Source organism: Vanellus vanellus, assembly GCF_965231255.1.
Source record: "Vanellus vanellus genome assembly, chromosome: 2".
Classification (NCBI taxonomy): domain Eukaryota; kingdom Metazoa; phylum Chordata; class Aves; order Charadriiformes; family Charadriidae; genus Vanellus; species Vanellus vanellus.
Window position 1 is genome coordinate 117949829 of NC_138906.1, and position 26122 is coordinate 117975950.

The following is a 26122-nucleotide window of genomic DNA, read 5'->3' on the forward strand; positions in this document are numbered from 1 at the left end:
GTATCTTCAGAATCAGACTAAAGGTATTACTGCAAAGATATTAGAAAGCATATTAATCAGTCTCAAAATTTCTTTTTCTAGCATGAACCACCACGTGTATTTTGCAATGCATCTTCAAGGTCTCAACAAGTTCAGGAAGCAGAAGCAGGCCTGTCAGTTATTAGCAATGGGGGGAAAATGCTCTTAACATCTATTTAGTCAGAGAGAATTTTTTACAGCTAGCACTGTACTAAGGTTTGAAAATAGTAACAAGCTTCAGATATGAAACATTATTGTATAGCAGGTACTGTTTGCCAGCAACATAATTTCAGAAATTAATTCTTTTCACATAGTCTCAAAATATCTACCTTCTACTGGATCTCTGGGCATAATAATCCCACCTCAACATCAGCAAAATCCCCAATTAACAACAAGATGGTATCAAGTTTGGGGAAGCTCATTAAGCCAAGCCCAGGCTGATTCACTCTTTTAAACATTTTGGCTGATCTTGTCAGGATTTCAGCCTTATTTAGATTTCCCACATATCCCTCTCTTGGAACTGCATAGAGAACTACAGTCTTAACCTACACTCTCTTCAAAGCAACATATTCAAGTGGTTCCAACCCTTTGCTGGCTTGTTCCTTGCTCCAACTCCAAAAACTCTGACAATTGCCTGACTCCTTTTGCACAATTGTCCCAGAAAAAGAAGCAACTGGAGAAAAAACAGAACTGCTCAATAAGATTAAAAGGAGTTTGGAGACATATTACAGCATGCTTGAACCATATTAAATGAGAAAATTAAAGGTGAGCTTACTTTTGCCTACTTCCAGGCAAGTGTTTTTCTTACTTCCTACTTTCAATCTGTTCTCCTTCCCATTGTAGTAGGAAATAAAGCATGGAGCACTCAGGTGCTCTCAAGAATTGGAGATCCTTTCTTATTTTCTCCTTTTCTTTCTTCCACGATCTTAAGCTGCTCTGAAGTTTTCCGAGGAAGAACAGAGACATGCCAACTGGGGGCTAACCAGAAACTCCGTATTTCATATACCCACCACACTATTCTATATATTAACTACTACTTATCACAAAGTCTTGAGAGAGCAAGGAAATACTGGAAGGACTAGACTTCTCAGCACTTACAGAACAGCTCTGGAAAACCAATTACTGATGTGACATACAACATAACACCATGTGGATGAGACCTCTAAATCTAAACTTTGAGGAAAAAGGAAGGAGAACCAGCACAAACACATTTATCTCCTTGGTATGAACCACTGAGAAATAAAGCAAGAAGCAAGAACTATTTAAAGGCTAGCTCTTACTTTAGTAAAAAGGGACCACAGCTAACGCACAAAAATAAAGGATAAAAAAGTTTCAACATAATTGCTCTTCATCATAATTGCTCTTCCATTTCTTGGTTACTCATTTTATAGTCCTTCCAGACAGGCTGCATAGAGGAACTAAATGGGGTGGACAAGGAACAGGTCCAAAAAGACATCTGGCAACTGAGGCATTTCTGTACTGACTCCTACTAGTTTGGACCTCTAGTGCCTCCTCTTGCTTCTTTCTGTCTCTGGATGCTTTTATAGTGCTGCATCCCAAGGGGCCTATCTAAGCTTGCTGAGCAATCTAATTACATTAGTACGAGACAACAGGCTTCCAGAGAAGTTTTGCACAATCTGATATCAATAGACTAAATAATACCTTAAGAAAATCCGGAGTTACAATTAACTCAGTATAAAAGCATTCCTTTATGTTTTAGTTTGTTCTCAGTTTCCATTTTGAGTAGGAAGCAGGGGAGGAAAGGAATATGGAAAAGCCTGCCTACAGCAAAGAAGCCAAGAAAAATCCCTCTAGAATTGCCATACTTTTTTTATTTTTTTAATCACCATGGTATAGTGTGTCTGCTTCTGCACCCTGAACAATGAAGAAAACCGAAGACCCAGTGCAAAGGAATCTCAAACTCCTCTTAATATCTGGACTGTTTACAGGTGGTTATGGTAGCACTAAGCCAAAGTAAATAATCAGATCTTCAAAGAGGTTTGAAATTCCGTTAAAGGACACTGAATTCCACTTTTGTCCAACTCCATGGCCTAATTCTGTGAATTTTTACACACTTGCAAAACACAATGAATTTCCTGGAAATTTCTGGCACTCAGTCCCTCCCAGAAGGCACTCAGTACCATGCCAAAATGCAGATAGACCAGGTAACATCTTGTGTTATATTTCCAGAACTAATTAATTTGCTAACCATGTGTCAACATTACCGTTTTCATTGCAGCATGTAATGAAAGAAAAACAGCTGAGAAAGAACTGTGGGGTAAAAATACCTTGTAGTAAAAACTTAACATTTACTGAAACCTCTCTATATCACTCTCATCCTTCCAGAGCTTCACCTCCTTAAACTGTTAAAATCACAGGACATTCAAATACACCTGACAATGCAGACAGGACTCTTGAGGGTTCTTTAACTATAAGCAGGTGCCTGTATCCCACTAATTATGCCAAGTCCATTCAAGTAACTCTCTTCGAAGTCAACCAAAGGCCAGCACACATCTTTAAGTATCTGCAAATATTTGAAAGTCTGGCTCTGTTTTTAATTTTACCATATCAACAGCCAAACGCTTATGAGGAAAACAAAATTTATGGAACACACTGACACACATAAAGAAATCAAGACACTTCAATGCTTAATAAATTCAGTAAGCCCAATAAAGTATGTAATCAGTTCCCCTGCCCTTTACAAATTTTCACTGGACAATACCATATATCATTAAAGCCTTTATATTGCAAGTTTAGAGAAAGGGAACATGCATTGATATCTGCTTCTCTTCTACTTTAAATGGAAAACAGAACAAAATACTAATAAATTAAATCATAGCCAAAGCCAAGAAGATTTCTTTAGAATTAACTATCAGGTTTTGACAGTGTTTTCTTCTGGAAAGAATGTAATTTGTAAAATATCAAACCGTTCTGAGGGAATAACTTGATTTACACCAGAATTTGCACAGAATGCAAGCAGGCCTTGTTTCCAACACCTCAGCATACCTTCCTGGAAACCTGACTGCCAGGAAGCTTGGGAAGCAGTAACTGAAATAATTCCTGAACATTTCTTGCTAGGTGAACTGCTCTATAAATACAGATCCTCAGTGCCCCAATTCCCAATAGCTTGTGGGGCATCCTTGAGAAGGAGCAGAATACCCAAGTTGGATACATTATCTGCCACCTCTCACTTAGCTCACAGGAACTCCAGCTCCAGTGTTAAACTGGCGAGTTGCTGGAAAGCCCAAGCTTCCCATCACACTCACATCCAGACTCCATGATTGCCACAAAGCCAGCATACACTTGGGATCGATACGGCACTCTAAAAATACTGCACAAACACTTTCATATTTCTAAAGACAAAAACTGTGAATCCAATTCCACAAAAAGAGTATGCAGTTTCAGCTATTTTATTCCAATTCAGGAAACCCAATGCTATATGAAGAACTGAAATTCTGCTTGTCCGATAACTTTAATGGCAAGCCATACTAAAGAGTTAAAAGTTACGCATTGACTTCCCATATTCCAAGCACTAAAATAATTTGAGACATTTAGAACTCAAAGAGCTTATTCCCATATACACAATAGATTTTGTATTAGGACCCAACAAAGCTGAAAATCAGTGAGACATACCACACTTTTATCCACACTGGAGCCCGTTCTGTTATCATTGGAATTTTCTGCAGAGACAGTTAAATACCTGTAACAACATTTAAAAAGTTTTATTTTAAGAGTTGTTTAAAAGCAAGATTATGAAAAAAACAGAATACAGTGATATTAAAACAACCCCCAAATTTTTTTCTCCAAAATGTGAATAACCAAATCGTAACATAATCAGTTTTTTTCATTTCTGTATTTATTATACTTTAAGATTTAAGCACATTTAATTGAAAAACTCACAGAATTTATTGGAAAGGGTAAAGTAGAAAGCTGCAGTACAAGACCTCCAGAAAAAGGGATTTCTGCCAAATACTAATACAACCACTTTTTTTTTTAATAACCATTAAAAAAATCTTTGCTTTCCATGGTTACAACACTCTCATTGGCTTCCATCCCATAAATATTTACTCAGGCACTTATGCAGCAAGTAACAGCAATGAAGTGAACTCTGCAGAGATTGTGTAACTTCCAACAAAGTTACCAAGAGTTCCACACACAAAAAGTTTGCCCTGAAGCTAGTGTTCTTATTTTACGTAAGTGTTTTCTAAAAATACCACAAATTTCTACTTGTCGTGATTCTGAAAAGTCAGGTAAATAAATACAAATTACTATCTTCAGATTCCTTTGGTATTTGGTGTGATATTCTTGGCCTGATAACTGATCTAGAGAGACGTAAAACATTTCTAACTGCATCAGATTATGTGAGGAAAAACTCTCCAACACATGAACTGAGAAAGATGGACACATCCTCTTTTTTATTTCACATGCATACTTTCACATATGCAAAAACTTCTCCAAAAGATCAAGGAGGGTAAAAATAAAGACATCTCCAATGCCTTGGTAAAATTAAATATCAAGACTGCTTTCAGACAACCAAATGACAAAGAGGAAACAGAACAGTTCCCTTCAGAAAGGGGTTTCCTGCCTTGAGTACAATAAGCCACCATATTTTCCACACCAGGGCTGCTGAGCACTGAGAATGTGATATTTAAACAGCCACAGCACCAGCACCATCAGAATCCAGAAGAGAACATACAAGCCAGACAGGGCTGCAAAGTCTTTTCAGCTAGTATTTCGAAATCTGTGTTATAGGTGAAGTGCAATAATAAACGACCATATTTCCTAGTTTACAATCAATGAGATTACAGCTGTAGAAAGTATTCAATACTAAAAGATTGTACTACTTTCTTTAAAGACAGAAGTCACGTCATTTTTCTAGATTTCCATTTCTTTAAACTCTCCAGTACACATGAATAAGATGAAACTTAAGGGGGGGGGGGGGGGGGGGAGAAGAAATTTTCTTCTACATATGCATTTTTTTTTCATCTTTGAACTATTTTCAATTAAAAAAGGGAATAAAAATTAGTATTACAGATTTAGCAAGTATGAATGGTAGCTTCAGACTTTTCAAGACTATCACGCCGGAAAAATATTATGGGACAAAATTCATTTATAGGACAGCATTTTATTTGTAGTAAGTCTACAAAGTTATGACAGTATTTAGTAGCAGAGTTCTTCAACAACAGCAAACCACAGCCACTTAGTTCTCTGAATTCCTGATACTGTCCCCCAAGAAGGAAGAGGGGGAGAGAAGAAATTCTGTTATTAACAAGCTTCTGTATGCTACTCCACCTTCTTGAAAATATATTCCAAAATCTTCCTGCAAGGCAAAAATTAAGACTTTTTTAAATTATAGACTAGAATCAGTACAGTAGGTGAAATTCCGGAACTGCTGAACTCACAGAAACCATATGCAAACCTTGTAAGTCCTTCTGTGCCTTACTACGCAAAAAGCAACAAATCCAACTCTTTGCAGAGATGGAAAGAATTTCACCACAGGCTTGGAAAAATGATTCCTCTTCTATCCAAGGACGAAAAACAGATTTATTTCCTTTAAGTTTTCCTATCCAGAAATGCTATTAAAACTAATAGTCTCTATCTGACATGGTCTACTAGAAGTTTTAGCCTATTTTAAGCCTCACTGACACTCGCCACAATTAAAAGCGGCTTTCAAAGTAAGAAAAAGTTGTTGAGATTTTTGAATGTAGATACAGCTATCCATAGTGCCTACAATAATAATGACTGCTAAAAGTATGAATATAATTTTAACTGATGTAATTTGAAGTCTTCTAAGCAACACTGTAAACTATAAAGCATCACAATCTCACTCTGCTGTGCATGAGTACTTCGGAGGAAAAAAAAAAAAAAGAAAAATTGTGAAGCAGGATTACAGGCAAGTAGAAAATATTTTATTTCTAGTAAGCCAAGGTTTAATTTATCACATGCTAAAACACTGATGTAAAGTATGGAATCTTCATACACAGCTCAGGAACAGTAATTCACAGTAAAACAACGTGACATTTGTATCCCTAATTCGTGACTCTACATATATAATTTGGTGCTCTGCAGGCAGCTCTGTGGCAACAGTGGATTTTTCTTGCTTAGCTTCTGCAGCACCACTATACAATATTCTTAATGCAGAATACGACATTCACAAATTCAGTGTGATATTTTAAGGTACTGATGACTAGCAGTACTGGTTATCATTATCGAAGTGTCAAAAGAGTATAATTTATTAGGATTCTGAACCATTAATAAGAATCTGAAAAGGCTTGTATCAAACTACTGGTTGGTAAGAGTCAGAACAGTGTCGACAAAAGAATACACCATTAGCTTGCTTTTTGCGTACATACCGACGGTTGCTGTAGTACGTGAATCCTACAAAAGGAAGTTGGTTGCCCACAAATGCTTTTGGTATGGGAAATGTTTCTTCTTCTCCTTTGTCTTCTTCCAGATCATCAAAATTACTAGTGTCAATGTCACTACTTAAGTCAGGCACAACGGGTGCCACAGCTAGAAAAAAAGCAGAACAGCATGTTAATGATCATTGTATTACTTAAGTGACACAATCAAGAATTTTTGGGGGAAATGCCTCTTTGGTGTCTAAGAAATCTCTTTCCTTGGTACAGAGTAAATAAAACTTTAAATTCCATGAAAACGAAATATGGCAGTCCTTTTGCTAACATAATACATAAGTAGGACAGATCACTGTCTCTGAGAAAAACATTATACTTACTGTCTCTGAGAGTTTCCCAAGCCCATTGATCATTTTTGAAGAAAAGGTGTCGTTTAATTTCCTCTACACCATTTCGTCCTAGTCTCACTTCCCTGTTAAAGAGTGTTTTGGTTAAGGTTGGAAGATTACATAAATTACTCTGAAGGAAAGACCCATTCTAAGGCATAATCTTAACAACAAAGACAAAAAATTACCTCTCAAACTAAGTTCAAACTAAGAAATAGACATATCTCAAAGTTTTCATATGAAGATATCTATGGGACCACAGCAGCTACATTTCAGAACACAGTCTGGTTTTAAGTCTGGTCCATAAGAAGTCCTGGTGTTACTGTTTCCACCATCACAGACTAGCTAGGCAGCTGGCAAGCAGGAGCTAGGTTCCACTTCTTCTTGTTCATGCTGTTGTTTGAATCCCATGCAGCCCAGCCAATGCAGCAGCCCTGCTCCTTTGTAGCACCCGTTCTCAAGCAAGCGTTATGCTTATATTCATAAGTAGTGTGGGTACAACAGGAGTGTACTCACAAAGTGAAACAGACCTAACATCCACATTTCAGACGGGCTTTCTTTGGGCTGACTCTACCCTAATCCTGAATGCCCACTAAGAGCTGGGAGGGCATTAGGGGCACTCCTGAAATGCACCTTTTGCTTTAGCTTCATCCAAAAGGAATCCATTTTGCACGCCCCTTAACACTGTGCAACACAGACCAAGGTAACAGTAGCTGTTGCTATGGAGTAACACTTCATACTCAAACCAAATTTATAAGGTAGATGTACCCATAGTAGCAGCACTTCCCTTCCCCCAGCATACACGATACTGCCATAAAGAGCAGCTGTAACCATTGGTGACTCCTCTCCCAAATACTGACTTCCGTTGAGCAATTTAGAAACCCACACAAAACAAATATATATACACACATATGTTCTTTCAACATGAGAAGAAATTTTCTTAACGAAGGCTTACTTTCATTTTGAGTAAAGTTTAAATCTTACCTATCAGTTAAAAAGGCACAAATAAGGTTTTTTGCCTCTTTAGAAATATCATTGTCATCAGGGAAAGTAAGGGAGTTCTTATGGTTCATAATCTTACTGTATGTTCCAACCAAAGAATCTGCATAAAAAGGTGTATCACCTGAAAAAGCAGCAATGCAAAAATTAAAAAGCAGATCAAATGTATTGCATATTTGATTTATAATATCCAAACGACATATGCAACAATGTAAGCAACTAAGTGAACAAGAGACAAGGACAAAAGTTTGAGAACTGTACCAGAATATTTCTAAAACATATTCTGTAAATACCATGATCAGTAAAACACAGCTTATGTCAGAAGAGTAATAAATTAAACAGTTAAGAACTACAGTGCTTTTAACATAGTTAAATGCTACATAGCTTTTAACATATTTAAGTAGTGCAGTCAATTCTGATTATCCTACTACTCACCTACAAGCATCTCATACAAAAAGACTCCAACTGACCACCAGTCGCATTCTCGCCCATAGTAACCATCACCACCCTGGGACTTCAATACTTCAGGAGAGATATAGTCTGGTGTTCCCACAGCTGTATCACATCGTACCATACCTTCCTAGAAAGAGGAGGAAAACAGCCAGGCCCAAATATAAGATCCAAAATTGCAAGACATTTCCAAGTACGCAGCCTAAGCAACATTAACAGATCAATATCAACTTTCATCAACAAATGTTCTTTTCTGAATGGGTATTTTAACATTTTAAAATTCTAAGCTAGTAAGTCCAGAACAAAGCACTGGATTTGTCAAACACAGTGAAAGTTACTTTAAAAACCTCAGTTAATATCCAAGAATAATCAGAATTGCATCTAGGCCCTGTAAACACTGCATAGCCTCTGCTACTCATGCTAGTATGAATGTGTCATATACTGACAGAATGTTCCATACACAGGGAAAGCTCTTCTGCTAGCATAAATGGGTCAACGTCAGGGATTTTGCTAACAGGATGAGCTGAAGTGCAATTTTTTCACCTCCAACCCAATATACTTAATGCCAGGAAGACTAAATGTAGACAGGGCCTTGAAAATGTAAGTAAACAGACTTCAAAAGAGGTAACAGGTGAGAAGAAAGTTTGACATTCCTCATGCCCCTGAGAAAGGGCTGGCAGAACAGAGATCAATCACACTGGAGCTGGCATCTAGAATGCTGAAGCTGTAACCATATGCCCCTTTCCAGTGCCATTCAGGCGCTTCTGAAATAATCCTATGCCACTCCTAGAAATGGATCAGTAGAAAAACTTACATAAAAATATATAACTAAGTAAATATAACAAATATAAATCCAGCATTGCATATGCAGCAAATCCAGAATGCACTTAAATTAAGCTCCTGTGCTGAGCAGTTTCTCTCCCAGAGTAACCTTTCTCTTTCTAAAGACTAGAGGAACCCAAGACTAGGCTCAACTACTCAGCTAGCTTTGCTTAAAACAGCACAAAACGTAAAGCATTGTTGATGCAAGTTTACTTCTGTAATGCTAATATACAGCAAAGTTCTGTAACATTTTTTTCTTTTCTTTTTTGGCACTTAAAGCTTAAATGCTAGGATAATCTTTTTCTACACTTCAAAATTCCTCATTGTTAAGAACACAGTCAATGATAAACATGGTTAAGTCAAAACAAAGAAAAATTTTGTGTCAACTATTCCACTGAAGTGGACTGTCTGTGACTTCAGGAAACTCCTTGAATTTGTACACATAACCTGCACTTGGTTTTCATTGGTGCCTTGTATTTATGGCAAAGCAGCTAAATACAGTGATTTATTCAAAGCTCCCAGAATGTGTTGAGAACACAATGTACATATTACACAGACTCTATTAAGCACCACGTATTCAGATTGGTTTCCTCATATATATGTCAAGGCTGACACAAATCGATCAGAGTTTTGTGTAGGGAACAACAGTGCTTCATAGGTACATGAAATACTGTAGTAAAATATATTTTCTTTTAGTGACCTCAAGATATATTTTAAAAAATAAATAATTCTAAGAGATTCTTTAACCTGTTTCCTTCAGATTTGCCCTTTTGCTATATCAGCATATGGCTAATAAGTACAATTGGGATTCAGCAACTTGTACATCAGTTTTGATTCTTTCATTACTGACACACTACATAAAAATAATGTCACTTCTTCGCCTTAACTTTTGATAACCAAAGACTTAAAGAAATAATCTAGAAAAAATAGAGACAATCAAAGCTGACTTCAGAAAGTTTCTCTAGGAAACAGTATTCAAGCTGATACAGTCCCTACTTCAAGAACATTTCTACGTTCTACCATTGCCATTGAATAGGAAGCATAAAGAGTAGTAATTGGAACAGAGTGAAACTTTCGACTCTTCTCATCTAGCTAAAAAGTTTGCAGTTATTTTCTTTTCACTTTTAAGTAGGTTTGTCTTTCACAAACAGAAAACTGAAATTAAAAAAACATGTTTACCTTGTTCATCTTCATACAAGTACCAAAATCTGCTAGCTTTAAATGACCAGCTTTATCTAGCAGCATATTATCAGGCTTCACATCTCTGAAAGGAGAAAAATATATGTTTAAAAGTAAATAAATCAATTTAACTTACGAAAACAATAGAAGTCAACTATTTTTCAGATGCAGCATTGCAAAGAATAACACCAACATAAAAGCACCATTTCCTCCATTTTTTTCTGCTTTCTCTAAGTATCATGTCCAACAGACTGCTAAACTACAACATTTAAAAAAAAATATAACAGATGTGCGAATACAATCTTAAGTGACCAAATTTAATTTTGAACATCAAGTTCAAAAAACACAGTCACTGTTTGAAGTATCTCTCCACTAGGAGAAACAGAGCTGCAGAAAAAAATCCATGCTGGTTCTGAGTTAGCTATATCATATAGACCTTGAAAACACAGCTTCTTCCCTGTACCACCTCTATTTTAGGGGAACAAATGGACGTCATTTTCAGAATTATATTATAGTGAACAAATATTTTTGTGGCTCAAAAGCAGTATTGCCTCATGCCCTTTTCCACAAAGTACTTCCCTTACAGAAAAGAAGTTTTCATGAAGTAACCGGCGAAGTTCAGCACATCTAATGTTATTAAATACACTGAAGCAAAACAAGGGTAGGAAGCAATTATCAAGAAAACGTAACATGAATTTCAGGAGAAAGTATATTTCTGGGACCTCAAAGGAGAAGCCTGGCCATAACCGAAATGAAGTGCAGTGGAAACATATCAGTATACTCACAGAATAATTTTGGTTGAGAGGGATTTTTTTAAGACCCTGATTCAACTGCCTGATCAAAGTACAGTTAACAAAGTTAGATTCAACTTCAAAGTTATATTAAGCAGCTCAGGGTCAAACCCAGTCAAGTTTTGAATTTTTTTCAAGGATGGAGACTCTACAACCTCTCTAGGATTCTCTTCCACTGTTTGACCACACTCAGAGTAAAACAAAAAGTTTCCTAATGAATAGCTAGATATTCCCTTGCTGCAACTTGTTGCATCCATTGCCTTTCATCTTTTCAGTGTACAACTTCAAGTCTGGCTGGACCTTTTCTATCAGGTCCCACTGGGCAGCTGATGACTTTGAAGCTTTCTGTCTCATCTGATAAGCGTTCTGGTTGTGAACAAAAACATAGTGCTGACACTAGTGTCAACCCTCTGAGGAATCTCTGGTAGCTGACTGTTGGCTGGACATTGTACTTATGAGCACAACCCTTCGTTCTACCTATTCAAGCCGTATTTTTCCAATCTGGGTACATGAAAAACCTTGCTAGTCAAGACAAACACCACACACGGCTCTCCCTTCATCACAGTGGGGCCCATCACCTCATCACAGAAGGCAATTGCGTTGGTAAGGCATGCTTTACCCTTGGTAAATCCATGCAGGCTGTTCCAAATCACCTTCCCATTCACGTGCTTGGAAACAGTTTCCGGAGAATTTACTCCATACGACACCCAAAGACTGCCCTTAGGCTGATCAGTCTGCAGTTCCCCTGATCCTGCCCCTCCTTTCCCTTCCCAAGGCAAGATGGGTGTACCATTTGCTTCTTTCCAGTCATCGGGAATCTCCCAATTGCCGCCACCTTTCAAAGGTGGCAGAGAGCAGTATCATAAGGATACTGGTCAGCTTCCTCACAACACTTGGTACATCCCATTTGGTGCCTCGGACATGTGTATGTGGAGTTTGCATAACCAGAACTCAGCTTGATCTTCCTCTGCCACAGCAGTGCTTCACTCTCCCAAGCTCTGCCACTAGGCACAGGGACCCGAGAGGCTTGAAAGCAGACCTTATCAACAAAGGCTGAGGCAAAGGTAGCAGCCTCAGCTGTTTCCATGTCCTCTGTCACTAGGTCCCTGATCCATTAAGCAGTGGGCCCACATTTTCATCAGTTTCCTTGTCATTCCTCAGATTTGAACAGACTAACTCCAGTGGAAAACAAATTAAAAAAAAAATCTGCTGGTATCAAAAAACCCCTAAATTTTCAGGAAGAAAACTTTCTATGCTACTGGCAACTTCTACTGCCTGGTTTCTAGAGCTTGCAATACACATGTACAAAAGGTTTGTTCAGCCAGACAATTTATCCATTAGATGTAGCATAGCTACATAATTAATGATGCTTTGCTTTTGCTTTTTTGCAAAAGCTTACGTGTCTACCCAAATTACAATTTGAAAATTTATATACTATGTCTTCCTCACACTCTTCCTGTATTTTCTCTTGAAAAAATTATTCTTCTGCTCCTAGTTCACACAACTGAAAGCTAACAACAGATAAAAATTCAACTATCAATAAGTAAACTCCTCAACCTATCCAAGAAGTGACTACATTTCAGTTTAGGGCAAGTACATAATATGGAACTAAGCCAAGTCCCTTTGCTCTGCACCTAAATTTTCCATCTTGCCCCTTACAAGAAAACTTGTGGCTAGGACATTTTCCTCACACCATGCACAGATTCTTGTTCAATGGGTCACTGATGCCAGCTGAGGTTTCAAATGCAGAGCACAGAGTTAATAATTCCTAACAGTGTATACTACTGTTATCAAATTCCCTAACCAGATTTTTCTAATCAAAAGAAAAGAACCATTTGGGGGCCAACATGTTTCTACCACTTTAGTTGTTTTATCTCTTGGTAAAGCGGGACAATTTTATTACTCCTCAAACTGTGGAACATCAGCCTGCTGAAAACCTTTACTTCGTATCACCTTACACTTGAAGTTTCTGATGAAATTATGAAATAATAATGAAGAAGTAACATCATAAATTTTAAAACTGCCTAAACAATTACCAAAGTCATTCTGGCAGCACCAGGAATAAAACAACACTATAACAACACTTTTTTCTTTTTCACCTGTGTATAAAACCCATTGAGTGAATTGCATCTAATGCAAGTACAACTTCAGCAGTATAAAATCTTGCCCATTTCTCTGGAACATCGTAGTTGCTCATTAAATTCACAAGGTCCCCACCAGGCATGTATTCCATCACCATGTAAAGGTAACGGTCATCTTGGAATGCATAAAATAACTGTAAAAAGCAAATAAACAAAAAACAAGTCATTGAATGTTTCAATTATCTTTAAACTTTTGCCTGTTGGAAATCAAAGGACTTTCTGCACAAACTGATTTACAGAGTAACAGAATTGCTACAACTACTGCAGCAACTTTGCATCATCCTGCAGACCTCCTAGAAAGGAATTAATCTATAGATCAATTTCTGCCAGATCTTCCGTCCCTTTATATTACAATGGAAGGAGTAGTCTCACGGTTACAAATTAAGATTCGTGACTTCGGTGCGATAAATGTTGAGATCATTTCAAAAGAATGCTCATTACATAAAAGGACAAAATGCTTCCTTATTCACTGTGATGCTAGTTGACAAACATGTAAACATGAAACTACCGTATTGCAAACATCTGCCTGATTCTCTTTGTGCTATCACTAAATATTTATTGTTCTATTGTCAATGTATTTATTGTTTAGAAAGTGACCCTAAATTTTAAACAATTAAATAAAAATATTTCCCTTACAGTTGTCAATGCTCTGTTCAACACGAGTAGCGCAAGTAGATTTATGTTTCCTAACTTAGAATTTTTTGAAAATCATAAAAGTACTATTCTGGACAATCACTCCCAGACAGACAGCAAAGTAGTTACGTATTCGATCTAGGTAAATCTTGAATGGTTTTGTTTAATTCTAACCTAACAGAAGAATTTACATGCTTAATGGTAAGAACAGTTTAAATAAGCACGTAAACATGTGCACAGACAATGCGTGATGACTACTTCAGGCATGCCCCTTATAAACTTCAAAGGCAGCAACGCCTCCCAAAAAATTGTCAGTGATAACACTGAAATGCAGAAAAAAATAACCAGACCAGGCATAATTTGCAGTCAAATATACACAAAGAAATTAGAATATACAGAAGCTGTGTCTTAAGCATATCTTTCTGGTATGCTGGATGCCTCAAAGAATTACTACAGAGCAGGCTCACCAATATATATCTGGCAAAGAGTTTTAATAATAAACAGAAGAGTTTATCTTGTAAAAGTTATGACAAAATACCGTTTTGAAGCAAATCTGCTATCCTAATGTTAATAATGTATTTCCCTAACAGACCAATACAACCAAAAAGGGACTTTGAGAAGCTAAAAATGAAAACACATCATTCCAAGTCATGCAGTGTTGTAACGAAACTATTCTAAAATGACAATATTTTAAAGAGTATCACTATACCTGAACAACCCAGGGACTGTTAGCAAAAGCCATAATATCCCTTTCTTCCCAGAAGAATGCAGAATCTGATCTTTTTATCATCTCAAATTTGCTCAGCAGCTTCATAGCATACACTCTTCTTGAGGATTTATGCCTTACCTATGAAGACAAATGTTGACATACAGAATATGTTTGTTTGCCCCATTAACATATGAAGAACATGACTGAATATATTACTTTTCCTGCTTCACTATTTAAGAAGTTTTATCAGACTCTGCACATTTTATAAAGAATTATATACTGTAGGTCTACGGAATAATTACATTCCACTATCTGACAACATATGCATTAAGTTTAAAATAGTTGCTGGAACTATTCAACACAGAAGTCCATAGGCATACCAGTCGCTTCGTAATTTGTAGGCATTTGTCTTTAAAAAGACAAATATTGGCACCTGTTAAATACTATTAAGTTAAAACTACAAGCATTTTACAGAGTTCATTAGCAGAAAGGTATACTTGCTGCCATATTTTCAGTTTCTCCCACCAGTTCTCAATTAAATAAAGCAGGATGAACAAGCGTGGTTGGCTAATCAATCACAGACAACACATATCACCTCTTATCTGCAAGAACTATGTCCACAAAAATCTGGTGCAGCCCCTGAACTGGCAGAAATTCTTCTAGTCCTGAAGATTTGTTCAAGTGTCCATGTATATAGTGGCAACGGCTAATTTTCTTCATTATGAGGAATACACATTCCATTTTATTTTAAGCATGACTACAATGCAAAGCAAATACTTGTGCACTTTGAGAGTACTGAAATATAAGATTGTCAAAACCATTTCCATGGGATAAAAAGAAATAAAACTTCACTGAGCTAAAGGCTTTAATATCATAAGACTGCATCTTCTGAACACTGTATTCAGAAACGGATACATAAGCGAGTATTACAGAATACATTTGTAGAACCAGAAACATAACTTACCAACTGAACCTCCCCAAATGCCCCTCTACCGATCACCTTCACCACTTCATAATCTTCAGCTTTCATGCGCAGATCTCTCATTTTATTTACTGTGTCTTTATCTACATAAAAGAAAATTCACATTTCACATATAATCAATTTAATTAAACCTATTCACCTCATTTCAATCTTTCATAGTTTTTAGAAGTTATACTGCTTAAAGAGAGGACTTCCTTTTGAACCTACCTTCCTACTGGAAACCTCTCTGCAGAATACATGACCTCATTCTCAGTACCATAGTAACAAAAACCTGACATAAACATAATGTAGTGACTCTTCTGTACAATCAAATTACCAGAGATCTTAATTTGGGGATTTCTTTTAAAATAATTACCTGCAAAAAAAAAGAGCTATGCAAAAAATTCATATCCAGCATGAACTTGCTTGTAAGTTGATCGGTATAAAAAGATTATTTCTGGATAAATATGCAACACATCTCAGAAAATATCATAAAGTACACATACAAGATGCTTGAAAAAACTATTTAAAAAATTAAGCTTTCACTTTTCTGCACTTTTATTATTTCTAATACTCAAAAAAGTAGATTTTAATTTAAAACATGCGGTGGGAATAATTGCAATTATTTATATAAACCTGTCATTCTATAAACTACAATAATTTACAAACTCCCAGTGGGCAGATATTCTAATTCCAAATTTGGTCAAAGATTAAAACAGTCTATTTTAATCCATGTGGGTCAACACTGGCATGAGATTACATGGAAAAGCTTCATGCTTCAGTATTTCTAAAAGCAAGGAACATCTACTAAAACAGATATGCTTTTAATAAAATAAATTATGCAACAATATTTTATTTTCAAAAATAATATTCTAGGCCTAAAAGCCAAGTTTAGACAGACATAAGGACAGGAGAAGAGAAAGGAGGAAAAATGTTATTTTTTAAGTTCGTATTTAACAAAAATGATTAGGCAGACAACAGAAAATTACCATTAGCTTTCCACCTGCACTGGCCATTATCTGAAACAAAAGCAGCATATGTAAAATTGTAATTGGTGAATGAGACAGGTGCCCTAGTGGTGGAAGACACAGAGAAGGCAGAGTTACTGAATGCCTTCTTTTCTTCGGTCTTCACTGCTAAAGCTGTCCCTCATGAATCCCATACTCTGAAGGCAAAGGGGAAGGTCTGGAGAGAGGAAGATTTTCCCTCAGTTGAGGAGGACCGTGTCAGAGACCACTTGGCCAAGCTGGACATTCACAAGTCCATGGACCCTGAAGGCATGCATCCGCGAGCGCTGAGAGAGGTGGCGGATGTTATTGCTAGACCACTCTCCATCGTCTTTGAACGGTCATGGAGAACAGGAGAGGTGCCTGAGGACTGGAGGAAGGCTGACATCACTCCGATCTTCACAAAAGACAAGAAGGAGGACCCAGGGAACTACAGACCAGTTAGTTTCACCTCTGTCCCTGGGAAGGTAACGGAGTGACTCATTCTGGATGTCATCTCCAAACATGTTGAGGAACAGGAAGTTATTGGAAGTAGTCAACATGGATTTACCAAGGGTAAATCATGCTTGACCAATCTGATAGCTTTCTATGATGTTATAACTGGTTGGCTGGATGAGGGGAGAGGCGTGGATGTCATCTACCTTGACTTTAGCAAGGCTTTTGACACTGTATCCCATGACATCCTCATTAGGAAGCTGAGGAAGTATGGGCTAGATGAGGTGACAGTGAGGTGGATTGAGAGTTGGTTGCGGGACAGAACTCAGAGGGTTGTGATCAGCGGCACAGAGCCTAGTTGGAGGCCTGTAACCAGTGGTGTCCCCCAGGGGTCAATACTCGGTCCAATTTTGTTTAATATATTCATTAATGACCTGGATGAGGGGACAGAGTGTATCCTCAGCAAGTTTGCTGATGATACCAAACTGGGTGGGGTGGCTGACACCCCAGAGGGCCGTGCTGCCATCCAGCGTGACCTGGACAGGCTGGAGAGCTGGGCAGAGAAGAACCTAATGAGGTTCAACAAAACCAAGTGCAAGGTCCTGCACCTGGGGAGGAAGAATGCTAGGCACCAGTATAGGTTAGGGGCGGACCTGCTGGGAAGTAGCTCTGAGGAGAAGGATCTGGGGGTCCTAGTAGACAGTAAATTATCCATGGCCCAGCAACATGCCCTTGTTGCCAAAAAGGCCAATGGAATCCTGGGCTGCATAGGGAAGAGTGTGGCCAGTAGGTCGAGGGAGGTCATTCTCCCCCTCTACTCTGCACTGGTGAGGCCACAACTGGAATACTGTGTCCAGTTTTGGGCTCCCCAGTTCAAGAAGGACAGGGAACTGCTGGAGCGAGTCCAGCGAAGAGCAACTAAGATGATTAAGGGATTGGAGCATCTCCCTTATGAAGAAAGGCTGAGAGAGCTGGGACTCTTTAGCCTGGAGAAGAGAAGGCTGAGGGGAGACCTTATTAATGCTTACAAGTATCTAAAGGGTGGGTTGAAGGAGGATGGAGCCAGGCTCTTTTCAATGGTTCCAAGTGACAGGACGAGGGGCAATGGGCACAAGTTAGAACACAGGAAGTTCCGTTCAAATACACGGAAACAGTTCTTTACGGTGAGGGTGACAGAGCACTGGCACAGGCTGCCCAGGGAGGTGGTGGAGTCCCCTTCTCTGGAGATTTTCCAGACCCGCCTGGATGCAGTCCTGAGTAATGTGCTCTAGGCAATCCTGCTTTAGCAGGGGAGTTGGACTAGATGATCTCTAGAGGTCCCTTCCAACTCTGAAAATTCTGTGTGTGTGATTCAGTGTGTGTGTGTGTGTGTAATTCAGTAAGATTTTATTACCACGACAGGAACAAACATAGCTTTGTTTGAATAAACACTCTGTAGCATTACTGTTTAACGTAAAGCCATCCTTTTACAGTCAGCATACCACTAGCTGATTTCAATAAATTATATTAAAATTATAATTTCTGACAAATTATTTCACACAAGGATCAACATACTCATTAACTTAAAAAATAACGCATTGCCTTATTTGCCCTGGGGAAAACTGACTTGTAGTGGAGGATGAGCAAGACTGCATGGAACTAAAATGCAGCAATTCTCACGACAACAATTTTCTAGTTATTGTTCTATTGCCTAGTAATCTCACAACAGGAGCTGCATCACTTCTGAAGGAAAAATCTTGACATTGGTGCAAAAGAAAGCTAGGCACAATATGAACGCTTTAAATGGTTTAAATCACAAGCCTCACCTATGGCCAAAACAGATTTAAGTAAAATACATTTGAAGAGCAATCTAAACTAAAGATTTTTAAATAATGTAAACGGGGCTCATAAGCAGTTGCAAATTGCAATTTACTGCTTGACAGACATACTACCACTCAATTGTCTTCACACAATATGTTACAGTAACAACAGTGTTGGAAATTCGACCTCCGTATGCTAAGATCTGTTAAACAATGTTTATCAGGCTGCAACATATTTAAATAGGCAGTTCCTTATCTCCCACTAACAGCGAAGGACCCAGCCAGCTTACACTGTATGAACAGGTGGGCTAGCTCCCATGGCAAAAGACCACATTCTCCAACTTGCCCTGAAGTTTGATTATAAGCTTAGATGCTGTCTTGAAACAAACTGAGTCTCTGCTGCAATGTAGGGCTCTCAACCATCTTGAATATTGACTTCTTTATTCTTATTAAAAAATTAACAAGGTTCTACACATTTGCAAAAATAACACTCTCACAACCTCAGGCGGTAGAAGCAGATTTTCGGTCCCTTTATATTACAATGGAAGGTAAACCAGAAAAAAATAAGAGGGGATAAGGACAGGCTCATAGGGCAATCAGTCTATAAAATAAAGGATGCAAACTCCCATTTTATTTGCAGTCTAGAATAACAGTGCAAACTGTTTGGACAGCTAACTCCACAAAAAGATATTTTAAATAGTTTTCCATTAGAACTAAAATAAAAATGAAAGTGTTCCTATATGTCTACTATTTTTTTTTAATAGCCGTTCGAGACAAACTAGACTTCACAGTTCCCTCTAAGGCCACTACTCACTGAAATATGAACACAAACTGTGGATGTGCAAACACAGCAAGATTAGTCTTCTAAAGTCAGTCTGAAGTGAAATAATATGGTCTGTTCTCCACCTTCATATTACCTCAGGTCACATCTTACATAGCATATAATTTATACATACAAGATATTCATTATCAGACTGTAAACCTAAGTTTTCTTCTCCTTCATTCAGCTCCAATTGCAAAAGTGAAGCTCTTTGAGAATCACTAATGATTTCACTATTCATAAAAATTACATTCAAATTATCTGTTGCAATAAGTATTTCCTTTGCCTAACACAACTTCTCTTTTCTCTAAGTTTCACCACACCTTCTCTGTAAATAACTGAGTATACAAAACGTGCATGTAATACAGTGTACGATATCAAATATAGTTTGAACTGTGAAAAGTTAAACAGAACATTTGAACTTAGGCCTTTCAGCAACCAGCTTACGTGCAAGTGAACTATCAACTAGATCTAGTGGACTCATATATTCCCACAAATAGGGAATAACATAAAATAAAACCCACAAATTCACTATCATTGCTTACAGATGCACCAAGTAAACTATTTAAAAACACCTTAGAAACCGAAATAAAAACATAAATTTCCAGGAGCAAAGCCAAAATTATTTTATTCAAATTACTTTATATTTGCCACAAAAGCCATTTATTACAACATTTAATTGAGATGCTTAAGCCTTTAAAAATCTAATAACATCAGTTTAATTTCAAGGCTTGCCCATTCAGTCCATATGCAGAAGCAAGTCTCGAATCAACAAACATCTCTGCCAGTGATTTCCCAAATTTGTCAGTTTGGAAGCCTTTAGAAAAGACTTAACTCTTAAATACCTTTTTGGGTGGGTTTGATTTTTTTTTTTCATTATGAAAATTACAGAACTATGACTTCTATTAAAAAATTCAACTATTTAACAACAATTTAAAATGTTATTACAGAGTAGAATGTGCAGGAAATCTGATTGTGGAAAGATAGAGAGTAAATATAGAGAAGAATTCTGCAGAGACACCAGCTGTATGCACAAGTAAGTACAGCAACTATGCAGTATAAGAATTTCATGAGATAATGAGAAAAGACCATTCATACTAAAAGAAGTCTACAAAACACATGCTCCAGTCTATCAGTGAACAAATTTTTAATATGATTTCTTGACACTGTATACGTTACATCATTGTACTGTTAATTGCTTATGATATTCTACTACGTGGAATTACAAACCAAGTTATGGAAATACGGAGGGTTGCCAGGAACAAAGATAACAGGCTTTTCTCTTAAAAGGCTTTGTGCCATTGAAAACAACACCATTTACAGTGGCAACAAACTTGGACATTCAGGTGCTGCAGATTAGATTTGTATAGGTAGCTGTCAGTTCTCACTGGGAAAGAAATAAATAATCAGACTCTTAAAACAACTTGCACCCCAAAAATTAATGCACCCCAAATCCCTAGTTGCCTTTCAAAAAGCTAGAACCGCTTTATTTTCTATTTTTGCCAGTATTTACAGTCTTTTGTTATTTAGTAACTAAAACATTAAATACTTACACCTGTTTAAGAAGTTGTCAATGTTTTTGTTTTTTCTTAAGGCAGGAAAATCCAAGTCATATACCAACGCATCTAATCCATCCTGAAAAGAAAAAAAAAAAGGGGCAAAATTAGGTGTTTGGAAAAATAATTACACGTGCTACTAATTGAAGAGGCAAGATAAAAACAGTTGTCCCTATCAATTATCCATACAAATTAAATCATTCACATTTATTTAATGATTCAGTCAGCAGTTACATGAAACAGCTGTCACTCCTCCACTTCCATTGGACTCTTAAAAACTTAATTTCCCAAAACAAATATACTTCCATTAATTATTAGTTACCTTAATTAGCTCCACATTTACATGAAAATATTATTTTTTCCAAATATGAAAAGAACAAACAGCAGTTCTAATATTAAAAAGTCACAACGTATCACGCAGTATGCACTTGAACATTAAGTGGCAACTGGTGAATAGGACAACGTTGGTAATCTAATTCCAGGAGTCAACCCACCATTTAATTCATTGAATGCAGAGGAAATTTGCATGAACAAGATATTGGCTTTATGCATTCTAACTTAAATCTAGGAACAAACAGCTACAAGCCCATCTGGCATTACTACCATGGAATACATCCCTATGAACAACACCAAAACAAGAACCACCAAAAAACCAACAGAAAAATACAACAACAACTAAGAAGAAGATAGTTTTAAGGTCTTGTTAAGCACCATAAACTTCCTGACTTAAAGTTTAAATTTTACAGCTATATGTGATTCTTCAGTGGATCGCATATTCTCAGAGAAAAACTAAACCAGATATATTGGTTGAAAATGACAGATATGGTATCTAATGAAAAATTATCAAGTATTCTAGGGAATTATATAATGAAGAATCAAATAGCACTGGGGAGTCTTTTTTCTCAACTACGTAATGTTTAAGTGAAAAGTGCAAAAATAAAGAGGAAGGACATAAAGTACAAATTGATGGATGTTGACAAAGCACACCAAGGAAGTACTGCTATTTACTTGTCCAATTCGTACCTATGTGTCTATGCCATCTGTTATTGACCTGTCGGGAGTGAGATATTAGACCAGGCATATCTTTGATCTGATCCCTTCAGATCTGATTAGACGCAATTTGACTGTTTTCAGCTTATATAAAATTACGCAATACAGGATTGAAAGCTGATCCATCAGTCTTTGACCACTACCTCCATCAAGTAACTATGCCTGAAGAAAAGCTGAAGTATAAGATTTTTTTAAAAGCTTATTTTCCAGGAACATGTATTAGACAACACAATCTAGATTTAAAAATTAGCCTTTGATCCCTCAATTCAAATTCAAGCCTATTTTTCCCCCTCAGTCTATAGGAGACTTAAGGTATAAAAATATCAAATGTTATCAAAAGCAAAATTATTTATAGGCTTGAAATCCTCCCTTTTGAAGTGTGTGAGACAGATTATTTACTTCAGATATAATGGGAATAAACAGTAAAATCATGCTAGAATTTTAAAACAGGGGTAAAGAAGTAAAACTACAAGGATAATCAGAATTACTTTAGGGCTGGATGTTGTTAAATTTGTTAATTTCATAAAAACATTCCTGTTTTAAGTTACCTCTCCATACAGTGGCTTAGTTCGAACTGAGAAACATTACCATGAAAATTATAAGAATCAATAATAGCATCACAGTATTTTCACAGCACTTAAATAAAGTCAGGTTTTGCATCTTGAGTATATTAAAGGACCACCTTTTTGGACTTAAACTGATGATGAATAAGGAAAGCAAATGGCAATGAAAAAAACTTTTAATGGATCAGTAATATAAATAAGAGAGTAAGAGGCAAACAACAATTTGGACGCAAGACAGATGTAGAAATAAAACTATGCAGGGTAAGTGCAACTTAGCAAGTTGCACTTTACTTTGTAACCTACTAAAAGACCCCCCTTTTCCACAGATACGTAGTAAATATCCAGGAAATCCATTAAAAGAATTTAAACTCTTTGATAAATTCAACAGAGAAACCATGATAACTGCTTGTACAGCAGTACAAAGCGCACAGGTCGCTCTATGCATCAAGCCCCATGCTGTGAGAACATCTATCAGGCTGCTAGGTCACGTCCGGGGATTTTTAAAAGCAGATGAGTGATGGTGATGGATTGCCAAAGCTGGGAGTCCACTCTGCCCTTAAGCCTTCAAATTTGTTGGGTCAATCAATTTATCCAGGGTCACAGCTAACACAGAAAACTTTTCCACACATCAAGCAGAAGCACAACAAAATTCTCAAAATCCTGGTTTGCTCTGGGGCAGTGCAATTACCTGCTTCGTTTCAGAGTTTGCTTCAAAAGTCAAAATTCAGTAATCTTCTTTAGAGGAGGGGATATTTTTAAACACTGACTACAACAATGTGGGACAAATGGGCATATTTACAGATTTTTAACTTCAGTCTTACTTTTGTATCATACTTTTTCTTTCAAAATATTAAAATATAAGCCTATGCAGAAAAAAGCAAAAAGTATAGAAAGTGTCACAGTTTCATTGGTCTGTCAGGCATGTTGGGTGTTTTGTTGTGTTTGTTTTTAAAAGCTCTAAAATAATGATGAAAAATAGTATACAAATGATACTTTTTCTATATGATATATTTATTTGTATTATATAATTATGTTTTTAACATTTAACATCAAACATACTTTTAACAGACAAAAGCAAATTTCAATACTGTTTCACTCAGAATTCACCATCAAAGTATCGCTTTTTGGATCTTAGATATGAACTCTTTCAAGTAAACACCTGACAAAAAAAGCTTTGAAATACAGATTCAAGTTATTGATCTCGCATTCAATTCAAATCACACTTCAAAATCACGCAAACACCTAACAAAGCTGCACGCCAAGAGCTGCTTATGTAAAAGGTTCTTCAATCATCAGCTCCCCTGTGCTACAGTATCCAGACAAGAAACTACCCTAGTTTAAAACTGATTAAAACAAAGGTAGGGGTGGGGTGCCTATAACAATTACGAGACTTGTAAATCCTTAACTCTCAAAAACATTAATTTTTTCAACTGAACTATGTTTCTGATGAAAAAACAGCATGGTATTATTTTAACAGTGGACTGCAAATACAAGACTAAGCTTAAGGTAATTTTAGAGAATTGTGAATAATGGAAGTAAAATATTTGGGATACCTAGCATATAACACGAAACATGGAATAGCCTTTTATTTCACTTACACTAGCTAAACAAGAAGAACCTGTGAACACTACAAACTGTCCCTGTACAGAGGGAAACACAGAAACATGGCTATTTTAAGTGGTATCACTGGTAAACAAACAGGAAGGAGGAGCATACAGACTCAACAGCGAGAAGGCAACGTTGGCTGAAAGTGGTGCAGGTCACAGAGATGGGAATATACTAGAGTTTTAGCAATAATAGTTAGGATAAAAAGCATAAAGGCTGAATGAAAAGAAACAACTGTTATTGTTGATGGCTGCGGAGATATCTCTCAGCTTTCTTGTTTCCATCTTGCTCAATCTTTCAACACGCCATCTGACTTTTTTCCTAATACAGAACAGAACATCTTTCCTTCAAGACCTATAGTAGCCATACCCTTCCTCCTCTTAAAGAAAAAGGATACTAAGACATCATTATAATAGGCAGCCATACATCCGATAGTTTAATATGCTTTATTAAAATAAGGCGGCCCCATTTTGATGATGGATTTTTTCCCCACTTGGATGGGTTCAATATATTTTTAGTATGTATCTTCTTCAAATACAGCACATTCTGTACTTCTTAGAAACACATGTTGTAGCTTAGAGGTATTTTCAGCTAATGCTAAGTTCTACCTTATTCTGTCATTACAGAGTAATTTTCCCGATTAGCTTTGTGGTCTACACAGACATTTTCCTTTTATGTTAATAGTTAAATTGGATTACTAAAATAAATTGGTTTATAAAAGCAAACGTAAGACTTCCACTTACATCTTACATGGTGTAACAGTATTTCGGAGGTGATTTAAAAAGAACAGGGGAAAAAACTTCCTTTCTGATGTCCTTCACTCAAACAATTTCATGATCTGATATAGTCTTTTCTATACCACATTTGTTTAACAACAACAGTTGTATCAACAGTTTCATAATCTATTTAGAATACCTCATTTTATCCTGAAACTAAAAAGAGGCATACTAGGAAGCCATTAAAATCACAGTATCACAGTATGCTAGGGATTGGAAGGGACCTCAAAAGATCATCTAGTCCAATCCCCCTGTCGGAGCAGGAACACCTAGACGAGGTTGCACAGGAAGGCGTCCAGGCGAGTTTTGAATGTCTCCAGAGAAGGAGACTCCACAACCTCCCTGGGCAGCCTGTTCCATGTGCAGAGTTCTTCCATACAAAAACAACATTTCCACGTATTCTGTTGATTTGATTTCGTTCATTACTATACCACATTTAGAAGTTTCAAAAGAATAGATACATGGAGTGAAATCAAAGGTCAGTATGGACTCATATACTGCCTCTGGAGACGACAGTAAGAGTGTCTGGGAAAGAGGATATGAACAAGTCCAGCATATAGTGGTACTTCTCTGTTGTATTTGTAAGCCAGAAATGGTACTATCACAGTTAACAGCTCTAGCCAGAATTTTCTTCAGTGATTTTGTCTAAACATTTTCTGTACCTGTTTTAATCTCTTGCATTTACAGCATCATATAGATGTGAATTCCACCACTGGAATTTTGCTGGGTGAAAGCATACCTCATTTTGCAGCTTGCCATTCTTCAGTCACAAAAGGAACAAAGACTCCTTACCCACCTGCCCCGACACAGCTGTACGTACTTCCACCATTCTTCCCTTGGTCATCTCTCTTCCAATTACCCCTGTATGAAAGCTATCCAAACCCTACCATCACCACCCACACACAACCCTGCCCTCAGCGCTTTTTTATTTCTACAATATACTTTTTGAATCAGGGGTGAAACTGCATATAGTATTTAAGTTGTGAGCACACCATAAGTACACAACGCAGTACAACATTTCCTGCTCTGTTCTTCATTTAATTTTGTTATTAACTGAAATATCTTG

The 26122-nt window shown here is 37.0% G+C and overlaps 1 protein-coding gene across 2 annotated transcripts in view; it reads right to left on the minus strand.

Moving 5' to 3' along the window:
- The window catches only part of ROCK1 (Rho associated coiled-coil containing protein kinase 1), a gene marked incomplete at its 3' end in the record, with an annotated part of 95270 nt that overhangs the window by 40324 nt on the left and 28824 nt on the right, over positions 1 to 26122 (minus strand). The window contains exons 2-11 of one of the 2 annotated variants that reach the window (XM_082479990.1): positions 21060 to 21141; positions 15449 to 15549; positions 14485 to 14622; positions 13101 to 13276; positions 10211 to 10295; positions 8195 to 8339; positions 7745 to 7883; positions 6755 to 6846; positions 6372 to 6531; positions 3652 to 3718 (exon numbers count right to left, since the gene is read on the minus strand). In XM_082479990.1, the coding sequence (XP_082336116.1) occupies positions 3652 to 3718; positions 6372 to 6531; positions 6755 to 6846; positions 7745 to 7883; positions 8195 to 8339; positions 10211 to 10295; positions 13101 to 13276; positions 14485 to 14622; positions 15449 to 15549; positions 21060 to 21141 (1185 nt within the window). Of the gene's footprint in view, positions 1 to 3651; positions 3719 to 6371; positions 6532 to 6754; positions 6847 to 7744; positions 7884 to 8194; positions 8340 to 10210; positions 10296 to 13100; positions 13277 to 14484; positions 14623 to 15448; positions 15550 to 21059; positions 21142 to 26122 lie in introns of those variants that run through there. The other variant, XM_082479989.1, reaches the window with a different exon arrangement.